This window comes from Danio rerio, chromosome 17, assembly GCF_049306965.1.
Source record: "Danio rerio strain Tuebingen ecotype United States chromosome 17, GRCz12tu, whole genome shotgun sequence".
NCBI lineage: Eukaryota > Metazoa > Chordata > Actinopteri > Cypriniformes > Danionidae > Danio > Danio rerio.
Window position 1 is genome coordinate 55,841,628 of NC_133192.1, and position 17,592 is coordinate 55,859,219.

The 17,592-nt window shown below is 38.3% G+C and overlaps 1 protein-coding gene across 15 annotated transcripts in view; it reads right to left on the bottom strand.

Annotated features, from left to right (window-relative positions):
- Positions 1 to 645: 645 nt before the first annotated feature.
- Positions 646 to 17,592, bottom strand: part of col12a1a (collagen, type XII, alpha 1a) — a 195,770-nt gene continuing 178,823 nt past the window's right edge. For 6 of the 15 annotated variants that reach the window (XM_073927624.1, XM_068214690.1, XM_068214689.1 and 3 more), the window contains 7 exons: positions 16,347 to 16,418; positions 16,120 to 16,155; positions 15,613 to 15,679; positions 15,348 to 15,530; positions 13,405 to 13,482; positions 5,040 to 5,207; positions 646 to 1,361 (listed from right to left, as the gene is read on the bottom strand). In XM_073927624.1, coding sequence (XP_073783725.1) covers positions 1,213 to 1,361; positions 5,040 to 5,207; positions 13,405 to 13,482; positions 15,348 to 15,530; positions 15,613 to 15,679; positions 16,120 to 16,155; positions 16,347 to 16,418 — 753 coding nt within the window. In that variant the 3' untranslated portion in view covers positions 646 to 1,212. Of the gene's footprint in view, positions 2,094 to 5,039; positions 5,208 to 13,404; positions 13,483 to 15,347; positions 15,531 to 15,612; positions 15,680 to 16,119; positions 16,156 to 16,346; positions 16,419 to 17,592 lie in introns of all 15 variants that reach the window. The other 9 variants (XM_073927627.1, XM_073927623.1, XM_073927619.1 and 6 more) reach the window with 2 other exon arrangements.

Sequence of the window (17,592 nt, forward strand, 5' to 3'; positions counted from 1 at the left end):
CGCTAGCACAATACCCTGCTGAAAAATCCAGCTTAAACCAGCCTAGGCTGGTTGGCTGGTTTTAGCTGGTCGACCAAGCTGGTTTTAGAGGGGTTTGGCCATTTCCAGGCTGGTCTCCAGCCATTTCCAGCCTGGTCTTAGCTGGTCAGGCTGAAAAATGACCAGCTAAATCCAGCAAAAACCAGCTTGACCCGCCTGGTTTAAACTGGACATAGCTGGTTTTGGCTGAATTTAGCTCGGCTGGTCAAGCTGGTTTTAGCTGGTCATCTCCCAGCCTGACCAGCTAAGACCAGGCTGGAAATGGCTGTAAACCAGCCTGGAAATGGCCAAAACCCCTCTAAAACCAGCTTGGTCGACCAGCTAAAACCAGCCAACCAGCCTAGGCTGGTTTAGGCTGTTTTTTTCAGTTGGGTAAACAGTCGATTTTGAAGTCATGCAGACCTTAAACACTGATCATGACTATGATGTGCTGAGTAAGCAATTCCAGACGCTCCAGCAGACATAAACACTGATTGCTGATATCTCTTCTTTCGTGTGTGTGTGTGTGTGTGTGTGTAAAAATTCCACAGTATGTAACGTTTATTACATGAATTATTAGTAGAACAAAATGTACTATAGTGCACACAGAACACACGACAACAGCGGTTCAACATTTTCAGTAGTTTTATTGAAAAATGCCTCTTCTGATTCAGAAATAAATAAGAAAATAAGGCTGTGGAATTCACACTGTGCAATTCAGACATGGAAACAAAAAAAGATCTTCTATGTCGAAGGACTTGCAACGAATTCCAACTGCATTTCAAGGGATATCACTGAAACGAACAACTATATTCTGATGGTAAACGTCCTTACTAAATATACAACACAGGCATGCAATTCCTCTTTTTTTTTTGGTGTGAGCTGGTATACGACAGGTAAATATAGGGTTTAGAATAACAAAAGCCAGGTCTAAAGGGAGAATAAAGGGAAGTCGAACCGATTTAGCCGCTTTCCTCGAGAAAGAGAGAAGCACGTTTGCAAACTTTCATATGTGCAAGGAATCAGTTCATGAGTGTTTATAGGACCTAGTACTGAACATGAGATTCTTACAAATACAAAAAATGCAGTTATGTTACAAGCAAACATCAGCGAACACACAGGTTTGGTACGACAGCCTCCTCAATCGACCAAAACGAAGGAGGCTTGCAGTTTTTGACGGACACACTTCCACGTTTATGTTTTGATTCTTTCGGCTTCCTTTCTTGATAGCGACCTTTTTCCGCGCTGGTAGCGCAATCCTGGCGACTGTGTCTCGATATCTTCCGATGGCGCGGCTGGTATGGGCACTACGTAGGTTTCAGACCCGGGCTGGTAGGGGCCTGCTTGGAAATATTATTTGGCCAGCTGAGCATGTGCGTCATTTTAACAAATCATTTTCATTTTTAGCGTTAATTATCGAAAAAGTAATACAGAACATCTATATTAACCAAACACAAAACCCATACGGAAGTTGTCAACAACTTTGCGTTGGATTTGTCAATAAACTATTACTAATCTAACACACTCGCGTTAAAATAAACAAACAAATTGGATCTTTGTGAGGTATTATACACATATATAAATCAAAAAAATATATAAGAATTCATGGTTGACTATACTAATGGCACACACTGCGTTTTGAACCTGAGCGTTGCCTATACATATAAACCGAAACCACGAATAAACGTGAAACGTCAGCGAGAAGCAAGTTATCAGGCACAAGCGTGACGACTGCCGTTAACTGTAGCCCACTGGGTCATCCAGAACATTTACAAGGCACGATTAGTTTTGTGTACAGTCATGTCACCATCTACCGCTGTTAGTAGTTTGACATGCGTCCTCAGCTCTCTCGCTCATCTAGATGCAACCATCACTGGCTCCAGTATGATATAGAAGCGCTCAGCTGGTGTTAGTGGCAGTCCAGTCCTTTGGTTTGATTGATCGATTTTTAAAGAGTTGGTCAGCAAATGTGCAGCAATCATATCCATGGTGGTTATCCTTATTAGCTCAAGAGTGAGTGCTAATCTCGGGATGTGTAAAGGATCAGGCAGTCTAGATAGCATACTACGCAAAACCTGAAACGGGTTAAAGAACTGGGGTTAGTTTATTTTGGTGGCAAATCAGCTCACTTTAAGTGAAAAAAAAAACATAATCATGCAGTTTTTTTGTATTATTATTTCCGATTAGCTATATTGTTAAGCAAACTGATAGCAATGATTTCATTAGCAGTTAATGCGAGAGCTCTGTTCCAGTCACTAGTGAGCTGCTGGAGGCTTTTCATAAGATTTAGTCTGTCGAAACAGATTGGGAGTTGAATGGATAGTTTGGCCAAAAATGAAAATCATTAGTACCCATGGCCACCTTGATGTCAAAATGCTGAAAGATTTGAAGTCGATTAGCTACATTGATGCCAAAACAAGAACAAAAACGCATCAAAAATGCTAAGAGATTTGAAGTCGATTGACTACCTTGATGTCAAAACGACAACAAAAACGCTAAAAGATTTGAAATCGATTGACTATCTTGATGTCAAAACAACAAAAACGCTAAAAGATTTAACGTCGATTGACCACCTTGATGTCAAAACGAAAACAAAAATGCATCAAAAATGCTAAAAGATTTGATGTCAATTTTACTATCTTGATGTCAAAACGACAACAAAAACATTAAAAATGCTAAAAAATTTGAAGTCTACTAACTACCTTGATGTCAAAACGACAACAAAAATGATAAAAGATTTGAAGTCGATTAGCTACCTTGATGCCAAAACAAGAACAAAAATGCATCAAAAATGCTAAGAGATTTGAAGTTGATTGACTACCTTGATGTCAAAACGACAACAAAAATCGCTAAAAGATTTGAAGTCGATTGACTACCTTGATGTCAAAATGACAACAAAAACGCATCAAAAATGCTAAAAGATTTGAAGTCGATTAACAATCTTGATGTCAAAACGACAACAAAAAAGATAAAAGATTTGAAGTCGATTAACTATCTTGATGTCAAAACGACAACAAAAAAGATAAAAGATTTGAAGTCGATTGACTACCTTGATGTCAAAACGACAACAGAAATGCATCAAAAATGCTAAAAGATTTAAAGTTGATTGACTATCTTGATGTCAAAACGACAACAAAAACATCAAATATGCTAAAAAAATTGAAGTCTATTAACTACCTTGATGTCAAAATTACAACAAAACTAATAAAAGATTTGAAGACGATTAACTACCTTAATGTCGAAATGACAACAAAAACGCATGCTAAAAGATTTGAAGTCGATTGACTACCTTGATGTCAAAATGGCAACAAAAATGCTTAAAGATTTGAAATCGAATGACTACCTTGATATCAAAACGACAACAAAAACATCAAAAATGCTAACGATTTGATGTAAATTGACTACCTTGATGTCAAAACGATATCAAATAGACATCTTAGGGTGCTTTCACACGTGTAGATGGATTCTAAAACAGGAATTTAAATTGTTACGATGTTTATTTTTGTTCTTGGTGTAGTTTGCTTTCACACGGCAATGTTTCTAAACAGATCAAAATAGTTAAAACAAGTCACGTGCGAATAAACTCTCCTCACATTGGTCAAACTTTCAGGGTTTATTTTCAAATTCCCACAGATTCTGCTCTGCTGTCACGTCATTATTTTAATTTATGATGATAAGCAATAAGGCATTATAAGTGAAAAGGTGCACTTTAATTTTGACACTCGCAGACATCCTCACCAAATACAAATCAGAGTTCAGGCTTTCTCAAGCAAAACCTCATTTTAATTATCAAGAGTTGTAAAAATCCTCTATTGAATCAATCAATCTATAAAAAAGGTTGACATTCTGCATTATAGGCTTAAATTATAGCGAGAAATAAGTGAAGCAGAACAATGTTGATCTTTCTTTCGAGGTGTCATCTAGAAATTAACAAAACAATTGGCCTAATACAAAATATTATAAGATAAAAATATGGAAACGCTATTAGATGGTAATTTCAGTCAATTTTTGTAATGGTTAAGCAGCACTAATATTTCGCATGCTTTAACTTTCATATTTCATCAATCTCTCTTTATATATCCGTATATATGGCAATTACATATACACAATAAACTGCGACATAGCCTGGTTGGTTAGTTTGTTTTGCTTTTTCACTACAATCGATCCGCTCCAGAGTTCGTTTCAATCGAGCTGAGACCACCACATTCAGGCGATATCGGACCGATTTCTTTGGCATGGATGCGAGTGCGATTGCTGGTTCCGCATATGTCAGACGAACCGCGCTAACAGGGCAAACGAGACAGATTTCGAAACAAACGTCTAGGTGTGAAAGCACCCTAACATTGACGTTTAACATCTAACATTGGAATTTTCTCTCATTGATTTTTGATGTGTTTTGACGCCAATGTTAGGCGTCTATTTGATGTCGATTTTACATCAAGGTTGTTTACATGCATTGTAGAGATACAAAATACTTTCGGCTGAATAAAAGTTTTCTCAAACACTTTTTGGGTCATTTTTTTTATTGGTCAAAAAGGGCATCAGTGTGTGGATGTCAAACGGATGTCGAATCAGTTGGCGTTTCGGGCCAAATTTTGATGTTGTTTTGACATCAAGGTACCAGTTGATTAGTTTTCTTCAGTAACTACTATCTTCTGTTAAACACAAAATATAACATTGACATCCATAGTAGGAACATATATGCTAATATATATTTAAAATATATATTCATCCGAAGAAAGAATCAAAAAAATATTTAGAAAAAAAACAAGAAAATAATAACAGAATTTTCATTTTTGGATGAACTGTCCCTTTAAAAGATCTTCTCCCATCATACTTTAAATTCAAGTAAAGAAAAATGAGTTCTGTATTTACTATTTTACTCAATATTTGCATGTGTTTAGTAGCATGTCAGGGTGTTAGCTTAGCAACATGCTAATGTCAGATTCCTTTCCATATTGTCTCACTAGGTTTGGGAACAGAGCTGAAGAGTACTGTTTGATCAAGTGCACTGGATGTACCTGGGTAGCCTTGTCCGTTGTAAGGCATGCCGCACTGAGAGGAGTCACAGTATCCTGGAGGTCCTGGTGGTCCTGTGACTCCAGAAGAACCATGTTGTCCTGGTGGTCCTCGGGGCCCGGGTGAGCCTGAGGGACCAGGGGGACCGGTCTGAGACTGCCCTGGTGGCCCTTGAAGAAAAACAGGAGGTGTAAGAAAGCGTCCTTTACTTTGCCTCTAGCTTTGTGCTGGATGTGGAAGGGGAAAACTGATTTCAGGCACTGTAATTTAAATATTTTGACTGCTTAATTAAAAGGAAGACAGGGGTAAATTCTAACCCAACCCCCGACCCCCCTTTTCTGTCTAGACGGTATAAACCGAAGTGGAATGCCGTCCCTCGACTCGAAATCAGCACATGTGTTGCCAATAAAGGCTCCCAACAGAAAACACAAGTCAAACTACAAACAATGAGTCACCGCAAGCTTCCTCCTACTGTACGTGTAGCGCTGCTGTGGATCTCATTCACACACAGCTCTTGGCACTGTTTCCACCAGGGACTTGTTTCCAGCCCTTTACAGTGTTCGAGGGGGGAGGGGGGTGGGGGGGGGGGGGGTCTTTGGTGGCTCCTGGAAATGCATGGTTTTACACCAGCACACTGGAGAGTAATTAAAAGTGTCCTCTGGAGAAGGTGAAGAACTGCTGAGTTCTGCTGGAGTTGCCATAGAGCCAATAAGTCATCCAGAGCCTTCTGTGCTGTGGGGATGACTGTATCCAGAGTGACTCAAAATGCCAAACATGTCTGTACAAACTCTCTCTGATAATAACAGGATCACTTTGGCCTTCAGATCGTGGCTCAGCATGGAAACTAGAATTTTGGACAGCACTGCTGCTTACTGTAGGATAATGGAATTGCTTTGTTACTGCAAACAGCGGAATACTGTTTGACCTCAGGAAGGGCTTGAGCAGTCATGGAGTTTAAAAGACATATATTGTTTATGAAGTCAGGGATAAAGTACATCTAGGAGGTTGTTATCACAGAATAAAGCCCAACAGGATTAGCGGCAGCCCTATGCAAAGCAAGAGCACTGTTGTATAAGACTTAGGGGCTTTATTTTCCAAAAACAACCACCCGGATGTACGTTATCCTGCTTATTACACGGCTAACTGCTACAAAACATAAAAATTAGACATTGTTCTGAGCTATAAGTGTACATAAATCCTTTAGTTAAACACAAAGCTGACGGAAAGGAAAACAGCTGATGGAGTCTACACTAACCTGAGCATTATCCAGTCACAAGATGCCGCTAAAGAGTAACAAACACAAAGCTGCCAGAAATGAAATCGCCTGAGTATAGAATACTAACCTATGTATTATTAATTCATAAGAGGGTTCCAAACAGTCAAAAACTACAGCGTAACACAAGAAGATATGAATATGGATGAGTGTATATGGATGTATCACTGACGGTCAATGTAAGTTTGTTCTCGAATGAGCCTGTGTTATTTAGCGATGGTAATCTCAGAATAACATATCTTGAAATGTCCAACTGACCAATCAGAATCAAGTATTCCAGAAAGATTTTTTTATAATATAAAATAATACTACCAATTTGAAAGTACTTGCCCTAACTTGAAGTGAATAATGACCCTATTGTCTTCTCTAGATTTGCTCCACAGTTGAAACAAACTTACATAATCTAAACATTTTGCAGCATCGACACCAATATTGAACCGAACTAGATCAACTCTAACTAAGCTGAATTATGGCACTATTGTATGGTGGTCAAAAGAGCTCCAAGTTAAGAAAAACCAATGCAAGAGAAAACCAATGCAATCTTACAGCAGGTTGTACGTTTTTGAAATAGTGGCTAATTCAAATAAATTTGTACTATCTTATCTGTACATTTTTGTAGGATTTTCTCAGCCCCCAATGACGGTTGGGTTTGAGGGATGCATCATTTAAAAAAAAAAAACATACGTTTTCTAAAAAATGTAATTGTATGAATGTGTCCAAATCAGCCACTTTTTCTGACAAAATGCAAAATAGTTACGTGTAATTAAATAGTATTTATTTTATTTGTATTCTTGTTACTATATTATTAAATCTAATAATTTGATAGATTACACAATTACTGTTAAATGAAATGTTATTTTAGAAATAACTCCAAACAAAAAGCAGTCAGGTTTGTTATATATTTAGCATGTTGTGGTCTGCGCTATTTGCAGTGTGTTTCTATATTTGCACGTGTTGTGAGTATTTGCGTGTACACGTGTTGCCTGACTAATGAAGATAATTTTTCAATTTCAGTGTTTTTTTTTTACTTGCAGTGAATTTGAGCTCTCTCAGCCACCGTACTATTGTCCTCTGTAGAGCTGCTTTATAGATGAACTAAACATGTTTCATAACTGATGCAATTTACGTAGAACAATGACTGAATAACGGGCAGCTGTGGTCTAATGGTTAGAGAGTTGGACTTGTTATTCAGAGTTACAGGTTATGCAAGTAATGTGAGTTAATAATATTACTTTTCTAAGTAATGAGTAATGTTACTTTAAAAGATTAAGTAATAATATTTGAGTAACTTTTTTTTTAATGTAACTCGAGTTACTTTTTTAGATGAATTAATACGCTTTTAAAAATAGTTTGCTGAATTAAAATGAGTGTAATCACGTTGAATCACACTCAATGAGAAAATGACCTCCCCGCAGGAACAGACAAAAACCAAGATGGCAAAGCCTTAAATTTCTGTGAGTGTTAGGGTTAGGGTGTCTACAGGGTCTTAAAAAGTCTTAAATTTACTGAAATGTTGTGCATTAGGTCTGAAAGGTTTTAGGCTTTTTTTAACAGGTCTTAATTTTCCTTTGGTCATGTATAGCTACCCAATCTGGCCATTAACACCAACACAATCACTTTCTAAATCAATGGACAATACTTCTGAATAAAACTTAACTTTTTATAAAAAAATAAATAAATAAATAGCATTTAATTACTTTCCTCACAGTAACATTTGCCTAAAAGTTCTTCATTTATTTTCGGCTATACTTATTTAATATTGCAATATCTAGGGCAGTATACGGCTATACTAACATGACATGTATATATTTTTATTATTAAATTGTTATTATTGTAGACTGAATAAATTGACATTTTAGCCTACCCAATTCACCTGTACCGCATGTCTTTGGACGGTGGGGGAAACCGGAGCACCCGGAGGAAACCCACACGAACGCAGGGAGAACATGCAAACTCCACACAGAAACGCCAACTGAGCTGACGATCGAACCAGCGAACCAGAGACCTTCTTGCTGTGAGGCGACAGCACTACCTACTGCGCCACTGCTTCACCCTAATATAATATGTATTGTTTTTAAAATATTTTATTGATAGGGCTTATGAAAATCTTTCCTAACTGGGATGTTTGAAAACAAATCTTAAATTGCATTCATAATGGTCTTCAAAATACCTTTAAAAGTGTTAAATTTAACTTGGTGAAACTTACAAAAACCCTGGATGAAAGTATTTTCATTATTCTGAAAGCATTAAAGAAAAAGGGATTGTCTTGACGGACAGTGAGTTTACTCAACTAATAAGACAGCAACGTAGCAAACTCATTCAACTTTTATTAATCTGTTTATTGGCATGTATAAGATCAGGAAATTCTTCGAAGGTAACATTGTTCTGTTTTTTAAGTAAATGAAGTGTGTTCTTTAATTCAGAGCTGTTCTATTTAAAAAAAAAAATACCCTGAAAGTTCTGAAAGAGATCAAGCCTCAGGCAGGAATGAAAAAGTAACTCAAAAGTAATATAACACGTCACTTTATATAAAAAAGTAACTAAGTACCGCAACTAGTTACTTTTTTGGAAAGTAATTCAATATTGTAATGCATTTCCAAAGTAATTTCCCCAACACTGGGCTTGAGTACTAGTTATAGGTGGGGGAGTAAATAACCAGGGGCCTCATGTATCAACGCTGCGTACGCACAAAAAGTTTTTGTGCGTACGCCAGGTTTCACGCTCAGAAGGGCTCACGTTTGGATTTACTAACGATGAAATTAACGTGGGAATGTGCGCAGCTCCACGCCAGCTTTATTGCTGGCGTACGCACATTTTTTGTGCGTGTCTGTTTTATTTCCATTGGCGACTCCTAGAGGCAGTTGTGTTAAATTCTTCTCTACAAAGTGTCTGAGCCGTGTAATGGCAGCTGTATGAGACGGGTTCATCTAGCAGGTATATAAGGTTTCCATACCATACAGTTGACCAGCCAAACATTAAAGCACAATTTGCAGCGGTCGCCAGTTTTCCCAATGTGATGCGAGCGATCGACTGCACGAACATTGCTATAAAAGGCAGCATCTGAAGATGAATTTGCATACGCGAATCAGAAACATTTCCATATAATTAATGTGCAAATAAAATATGATGCACAGACTTATTAATGATTCCTATATGTCTTCCTCGTGATTAAAAGTAGGCAAAATCTGACATGTAGCTAGAATGAGTACATCAGACGCTGAATTCGAACCTAATTCATGCCCGAACATGTCAAAACATGACGACATGTGTTTTACTAGCTGCGCCACTCAGACTGTTAAGGGTACTACAACATTTTGCACCTATACATCTCACTATCTCTTTTTTAAATCCACAAAGTGCGATGTTCAGACCCAACTGTGTTAATCACATCAGCTAAACTCTGCCCACTCTATTTTTTTCTTTTGTTGTTAATTCCGGAGGACAAACTTGCAAATAACACCGTTTTCCTCTGGTCTACCTTCGAAAGCAGCACCTCCAATTCACATTCTGTTCAAAGTTTCTCTTCTTGCTTGCTTTTACCTTTGCTTTTTCGTTTGGTTTTGCCAAAGTAGAGTCATTAGCATATTCATACGGGGGAGGAGGCAGGGAGGGGTTTTGCGCTTGTGCATGTTGCGCTCAGTTTCACATTCATTCAGATGTACAAAGAATATGCGTGAGACTCGGCGTACGCAGTGTTTCATACATCTGAATTTTTTTCTGAGTACGCACATTTACAGCTTTGTGCGTACGCAATGTTTTAGTATGTTTCCACGCAAGTCTTCGTACATGAGGCCCCAGCTCTCTTTTATCCTATATACCATGGCAATTAAATCAACGGGTTTGCGTTCCAGGGTGAGAGTCGCTTTGGATAAAAGAATCTGCCAAATGCGAAAAACGAATCAACATTTAACTAATCTGAGCTGAATGACGACAATAAACAATCTCGTCTTGTAGAGCTGATTTCAAGAATTAATTAAATTAAATTAAATTATGAACTCTGCATTTCTGAAAATAAGTAATCACGCTATTGTCTTGATTTACTTCTGAAGTTTGTTTGATAAATGGTGAATTATGCCCCATTAACACTGTTATTTTCTTGTTTATTACTGTAAAGCCGCTTTGAAGCAATCTGCGCTTTATGAAGTGCAATATAAATAAATGTGACTTGATGAGAAACATAACATTATAGGGAAAATAAAATACACAGTACGTCCCTGCAGCCTGTGGAATCTGGAAATGCTGCTCCTAAGAGAATTTACTCCATTCTGATTTCACTTAACGGCTCTGTGAGCAATTCTTTTAGCAATTTTGATCAAGAAAGAAGGGCCAATGTTTAGACAACAGTTCTTATTGAATTACTACCCACAGATGCCTGGCGTCAGTTTGTGCGATCATTTCGCATTTTAACAGGACAGTAAAAAAAAATCATTTTAACGGCTGACAGCTAAGAGAAAATAAGCATCTTGATTCATGACATGCCGATAATATGTGTGTTTAATTCTGTGTTCTGAACACTTGAGATGAGAAGCGCAGATGCTCCAGAAATGCTAATGTGATTTTTATACTTTAAAACAGCAGGGCCACAAATCATTCTTTACTTTCTTAAGAAAAAAAATCCAGTATTTTTTGTTTTAACTAGGTTGACATGAAATGTTGTGATATTTTTTCTTCCCTACTTGATTCTGTGGAACTGACTGGATTATGGGTGTAATGGTTCACAGAACAGTTCGGTATGTACCTCGGTTTTGGAGTCACGGATTGATACAGGTTTGGTAGAACAGGAATAAGCAACAAATTCCCACTACTTACTTTTTTAAAGTTTATTTTTAACCACACAAGCTCAAAAGCACATTGAATTTGGTGAGGAAAGCAGTGTGCCTCACGTTTTTGATGCGGATTTGGTAACGAAATTGGAACTACTCTATAATGTTAAGTTAAAAGAATTTCAACTTTTACATGGAGCAGCACTCATTAATGTTGGTTACAAAGCAGGTGCAAGGGTTGCGAGCTTGTCTTTAACAGTAGCATGTTGAATATATATATATATATATATATATATATATATATATATATATATATATATATATGAAAATGTAATAACGGTATAAACAGTATCTTCTCCATTTTAAAAGTTTTTATCCTAACCACTAGCAATAACTTCAAGAGTTCACATTTAGCTGATGATTGATTATAAAGCATGTTTGGCATGCTGTCCCGGGAGAATGCCCTGAGCTTATAAGATCCTAGAGCTCAGGGCTCCCTCCCGTTTGCAGGGTGAGAGGGGAGTTTGAGCTAAGGTAGGTCTCGAGAATTCCCCTGCTTATTCATGGCTAATGGCAATTAAGGATTGCTATGGAGAGATATACTGCTGATTAAAAGCTCATCTATGGTGCCAATTTGGTTTTTTCAATTCACCTATGTTACATTTCTTTGGACAGTGGGAGTAAACTCCAGGGGAAACCCAAATAAACACGGGGAGAACATGTAAACTTCGCACAGAGACATCGACTGGCCAGGTAAAGACTTGAACCAGTGACATTCTTGCTGTGAGGCAACAGTGCCTTTGACCCTGTCAAAGAGAAAAGGGTGGAGGGATAGGGGTGGAAAGAGAGATTCTTCAAAACCAAGATAACTGAGGTAAGAATCTCTGGTTATTTATAGTGTGTTAGGAATCATCCGATTGGTGAATCATGCATTAGCTAATGTGGGACCAGCTGTGGTCAATCATAAGCACATGATCCTCTGGAAATTAGTTTATAAATAAACTTCACCTTGAAGCAATTTTAGAAACAGCTGCAATGTCACGGCTGGACACCAACAAACTACTATGAATCGTGTCGCATTGTGTTTGGACACAAACTACGATAATTTTTTTTGCGCATTGTTACGCCCCATTCACACGAAGCTTCAGCATCAACGCTTGACTGAAGGTGTGTCTAAAGTTGGGGCTAACGCGATAGTCATAGCAGAGTCAGCCAATGAAATTCAGTCAGCAATAGGCCACTGTCTAGCTGGTGTATTTGCATACAGCGATCTGATTGGCTGACACTTCCGTCGCTAGTCCCAACTTCTGCAGCGAGCAACGGCTCTGAAACGGCGCCGACGGATCCACAATGCAGTTCGGCAACACCTGACATCACCCATTCAAAGTGAATGGAAAGCGTTGACGTTGACGCCCCGTGTGAATAGGCTGTTAGAACAACATGGAAGATGTTCTCTGTCTAATTTAAGTGATTGACAATGAATACAGTCAGTCCAGATGTACCAGAGTACATGAACCGAACTGTGATGGCTGTACCATGAGGGTTTGGAACAAATACATGCACTGTTACATCCCTATACTGGATGGATCTGGTTTGCTATCGGTGGATCTCATATGAGTGACAGGTTGATCCTCTCCTCACCAGTAACCACATCATCAGAGAGCAGAATAGATGTAGTTAAAGATATAGGGGAAGTTATTTTCATTAAAAAAATAAATAAAAAAAGAAAGATATACATTGAGAATTCATTTATAATAATCACTGCACTGTCTTAAATTGTATTCAGAGTCATTTTTAGAAAGTCATCTTCCTAAAGAATCTTCCTAAAAGTCAAAATACGTTCGTCTCATGTTCGTTTTTTGAAAAGATTCGGAGAACACACTAACAGAGAAACATCATAATTGTCTCGAACATTATTTGTCTGAACTGAACTACATCTATTCCTAAAGTCCTCCTAATCCCGAGGTTAGCAGCCAACCTGTCCAAACAATCCAGAGGAAAAAGCTACTCATAATCTCCTGGAAAAACTATTGGCAGCACTTGCGTAACACCATTTTATTTCATAATGATTCATCATTTTGAGCTAATATTCATCTATCAAGCCTAAACGGTCTGAGAATGAGAAACACTGTGATATGGAAATCACTCAACATTAAAATTGCCGTTGTTAAATACATGTTAACGATCATTGGAATTACTTTCATTAATCAGGAGGCTTTTGGAGTAGCGGAAAACCTGGAGTAGTCAAGTGTGCAGACAAACTCTGGATATCATTAGCAGTGAAACGGAGCGGTTAAAAATGAGGTAGTGTTTAGTTGCGCGAAGACATACCAGGAGGTCCAGGTAATCCTCTCTGTCCTCGAGTGCCAATGCCGGGGCTGCCTCGTTCACCCTTCTCTCCAGGCACTCCTACAACAGCACAAGGAAATGCATTAATGCATGTAAACCATACCATTCTGATTCCCAATGAAGTCCAACACAACTAACGTACAGTTGAAGTCAGAATTATTAGCCCCCCTTTGAGTTTTCTTTTTCAAATATTTCCCAAATGATGTTTAACAGAGGAAGGAAATTTGCACAGTATGTCTGATAATATTTTTTCTTCTGGAGAAAGTCTTATTTGTTTTATTTTAGCTAGAATAAAAGCAATTTTAAGTTTTTTTTAAAGCCATTTAAGGTCAAAATTAGCCATTTTAAGCTATTTTTTCTAATATAATAACAAACTATTATGTTTAGAAATGTGTTGAAAAATGTTTTCTCGATTAAACATACATTGGGGAAAAAAATAAACAGGGGGCTAATAATTCTGAATTTAACTGTAAATAAATGTGTTGCTATAGCAATATCAAAGAATGGGGAGTTCCAGGGCACCAGGTCATCGATTGTGTAATTGTCAGAGACCAATAGTAGCTCAAAGGTGTTTAGGGGCTAAAACAAACTCCCCTAAAAAGTTCTCTTTGGTCAGCTGTTTTAAACTACTGAAAAGGGATATTTTTTCAAAATTTTGTCATTTCAGTTCTTTTATTTAACTTTGTTTGAAGTACATCAGGACCGTTGGGGTGTCCAAACTCGGTCCTGGAGGGCTGGTGTCCTAGAGAGTTTACCTCAAACCCTAACCAAACACACCTGAGCCAGCTAATCAAGCTCTTACTAGACATAAGCTGCATCTCAAATGGCACACTATACACTATGTACTTATGCACTTACACACTTAACAGCATAGTTTATGTATGAAGTGTTGTCCCAAATGGAACACTAATGTTTTTTTACTAAGCGGAAATTCAAACCGTTTTCCTGATGACATTTGACGGTTGCCAAGTCAGTGAAATAAATGACCAAACTATCAAATAATACCTGCCATGAGTATAACCACAATCACCATCAGGAGGCGCTATAATCACTCACATAGGAGAATTTTGCTTTCACAACCCTGCTAAAATTTTTAGCTTAAACCAGCCTAGGCTGGTTGGCTGGTTTTAGCTGGTCGACCAGGCTGGTTTTAGAGGGGTTTTGGCTACTTCCAGGCTGGTTTTCAGCCATTTCCAGCCTGGTCTTAGCTGGTCAGGTTCGAAAATGGCCAGCTAAATCCAGCTAAAACCAGCTTGACCAGCCTGGTTTAAGCTGGACACAGCTGGTTTTGGCTGGGCTCCCAGCTTGCTAGGCTGGTCAAGCTGGTTTTAGCTGGTCATCTCCCAGCCTAACCAGCTAAGACCAGGCGGGAAATGGCTGGAAACCAGCCTGGAAGTGGCCAAAACCCCTCTAAAACCAGCCAGGTTGACCAGCTAAAACCAGCCAACTAGCCTTGGCTGGTTTAAGCTGGATTTTTCAGCAGGGAATACAAAATAAATAAAGTTATCCAACATATGCGTCTGATAGCTCCGCTCCTTCCGCTACGTGAGCAAAACTGCCGCCGTTGAGAGCGTGAAGTGTCCATCATAACACACTTCATTTTACCAGCTGAATGAGTGCATCATCCGGGTAATTAAAGTGCTCTTATTATTTTTAGAGGTTTTAGTGTGAATGCACTACTTTCACTATTTATACTACAAAACGGCGTAGAATAGTGCATAAGTATGCGATTTGGGAAGCAGCTATACTAGAAACTTCCTGGCAGATGTGTTGAGGCAAGTTGGAGGTAAACTTAGCCAGACAGCGGCCTTCCAGAACCTAATTTGGACGCCCCTGTTATAGGGTTTATTTTATCCATGCTAAAATCCTGCTTTATGTCAAAATTATTTTTAAAATGGATCTTCCAGTGTGTCGTAATCGCATACCTCTTTCTCCAGGAGAGCCTGGTAAACCTGGATTTCCTGGGAAGCCATTGGGTCCGGGCTGACCAGGCTCTCCATGGGGTCCCTGGTTTCCAGGTGGGCCTGGAGGTCCAGCGGGGCCGGGGCTGTTACTCCTGTAGTTGCTGGGGATCTGGTTCATCATCATATCAATTCTGCTCATTTGTCCTGCGAGCAAAACAAAGATTTTCCATTTGAACATGAGCAAAAGCACTGCAATATTCTCAGATGTGACGCCGAGGTGACCTACTGCTGACTAGCTGTTCGCAGACTTGTCTCGCTACAGAGCGCATCATATTCTGTGACGCAGTGTCTCCCTGGAAAACACAATCGATAGGATCTTGACATTTTATTCAGAAAATGGGAGTAGGCGTTTGGTTTAAACAAAGACTTTCCACAGTATTTCATATAATATTTTCTTCTAGAGAACCCCCCCTCCTTCCCTTCTTTAGACTTTCTCTAAAAGAAAATATATTATGAAATATTGTAGAATAAAATATCCTTGTTCTGCTAAACATCACTTATCACTTGAAAATATGTAATAAGAAGTATTTGAAAAGTATTCCAAAAATAATGAAATATAAATATAATATAATATAATATATATTATATTTATACATCAGATGCATATATATATATATATATATATATATATATATATATATATATATATATATATATATATATATATATATATATATATATATATATATATATATATAAATAAGCATCTGATGTATATGACTGTGACACTCACTCTTTCACCCTTCTCTCCTTTCATGCCAACAGGTCCCTGTGATGGATAGATGAAGAAAAAAAATGAATCAGAATTAACATCATCATAATCATCATTATCATTAATATAGGTCTGATGAGGTTCAGTGGCACGCATGTATTTCTATCAAACACTGTACTGATTATTTATTTTGGTCATGATTTAATCAAATGAACATTTGAATGATATAATTAGAGGCATGAACATACAGGAAAGCCAGTGTCTCCGGGTTTTCCTGGTTTTCCGGTGATTCCTGGCATTCCGGGAGCTCCCGGTGGTCCCTACACACATGGATAACATTATTAATGTTACTGAATTGTTATAAGTAAACATTACTCAGAAAACAGAACATGTAACATTGAATTTCTGACAAACAGCCTGAACATGCAATCAACTCGTTCACAATCATTCATTCACAAAGAGAAACAGCTTATGCATTCCCGCCTGTACTGCATATTAGAAAATGTACAGTATTATCACTTTGACCAGTAGATGAAGTTGTATATGCTTGAGCAGCTTTACTCGCATACAACACAAAATATACATGCTATAGTGAATGAATCAATCAATCAAAAGAAAATGTAATTGTATTATCCCCCAGCTTTTTGCATTTTGCAAGTTGAATGAATAAGGGGCCGTTCACACAGAATGCATTTTTCTTTTACAGTGCGCTACTTTTCAATTGTTTTTTTTTTTAAGTAAACACACGTTTGACTGGTTTTGAAGCACCACGTACAAGAGTGCCACTTTTTTTTGGACGCCGTGTAAATTTCAGCTTTCACACATGCAGTGTAGCTCATCACTGTCAGTTCCAAAGCAGTGAACCAATCAGAAGAACTTGCAGCGATTGCCCCGCCTGTTAACAGGCCAATCATGAGTGTTACATTTGTGTTTGTTTTTATTCATGTTTTTTCTTAATGCACTACTTTTTTATTGTTTTAATGTAAACACTCTCTTGAAAGACATGTGCGATCCTTACGCAAACATGCAAACTCCACACAGAAACTCCAACTGGCCCTGCCAGGGCTCGAACCACCGACCTTCTTGTCATGAGACGAAGGTGCTAACCACTATGCCACAATGCTGCCCCCTGCTAAATATATTTATTTCAAGAGTTCACACTTAGGACCCGTCTCTCAGGACCTGAAGTGGGACACTTACATTGACTCCGTTGTCAAAAAAGCTCAACAAAGGCTGTACTTTCTTTGTCAGCTGAGGAAGTTCAACCTTCCAAAGGAGCTGCTGAAACAGTTCTACACCTCCATCACTGAATCAGTCATCTGCACATCAATAACTGTCTGGATTAGCTCAGCTACCAAATTCGACCTCCAAAGACTGTCGAATAGTTCAGACTGCTGAGCGAATCATTGGTACAACCCTCCCTACTCCCCTAGAACTGTACTTATCCAGAGCAAGCAGAAGCAAGTAGGTATCACTGCAGCCCGGAGATCTGCA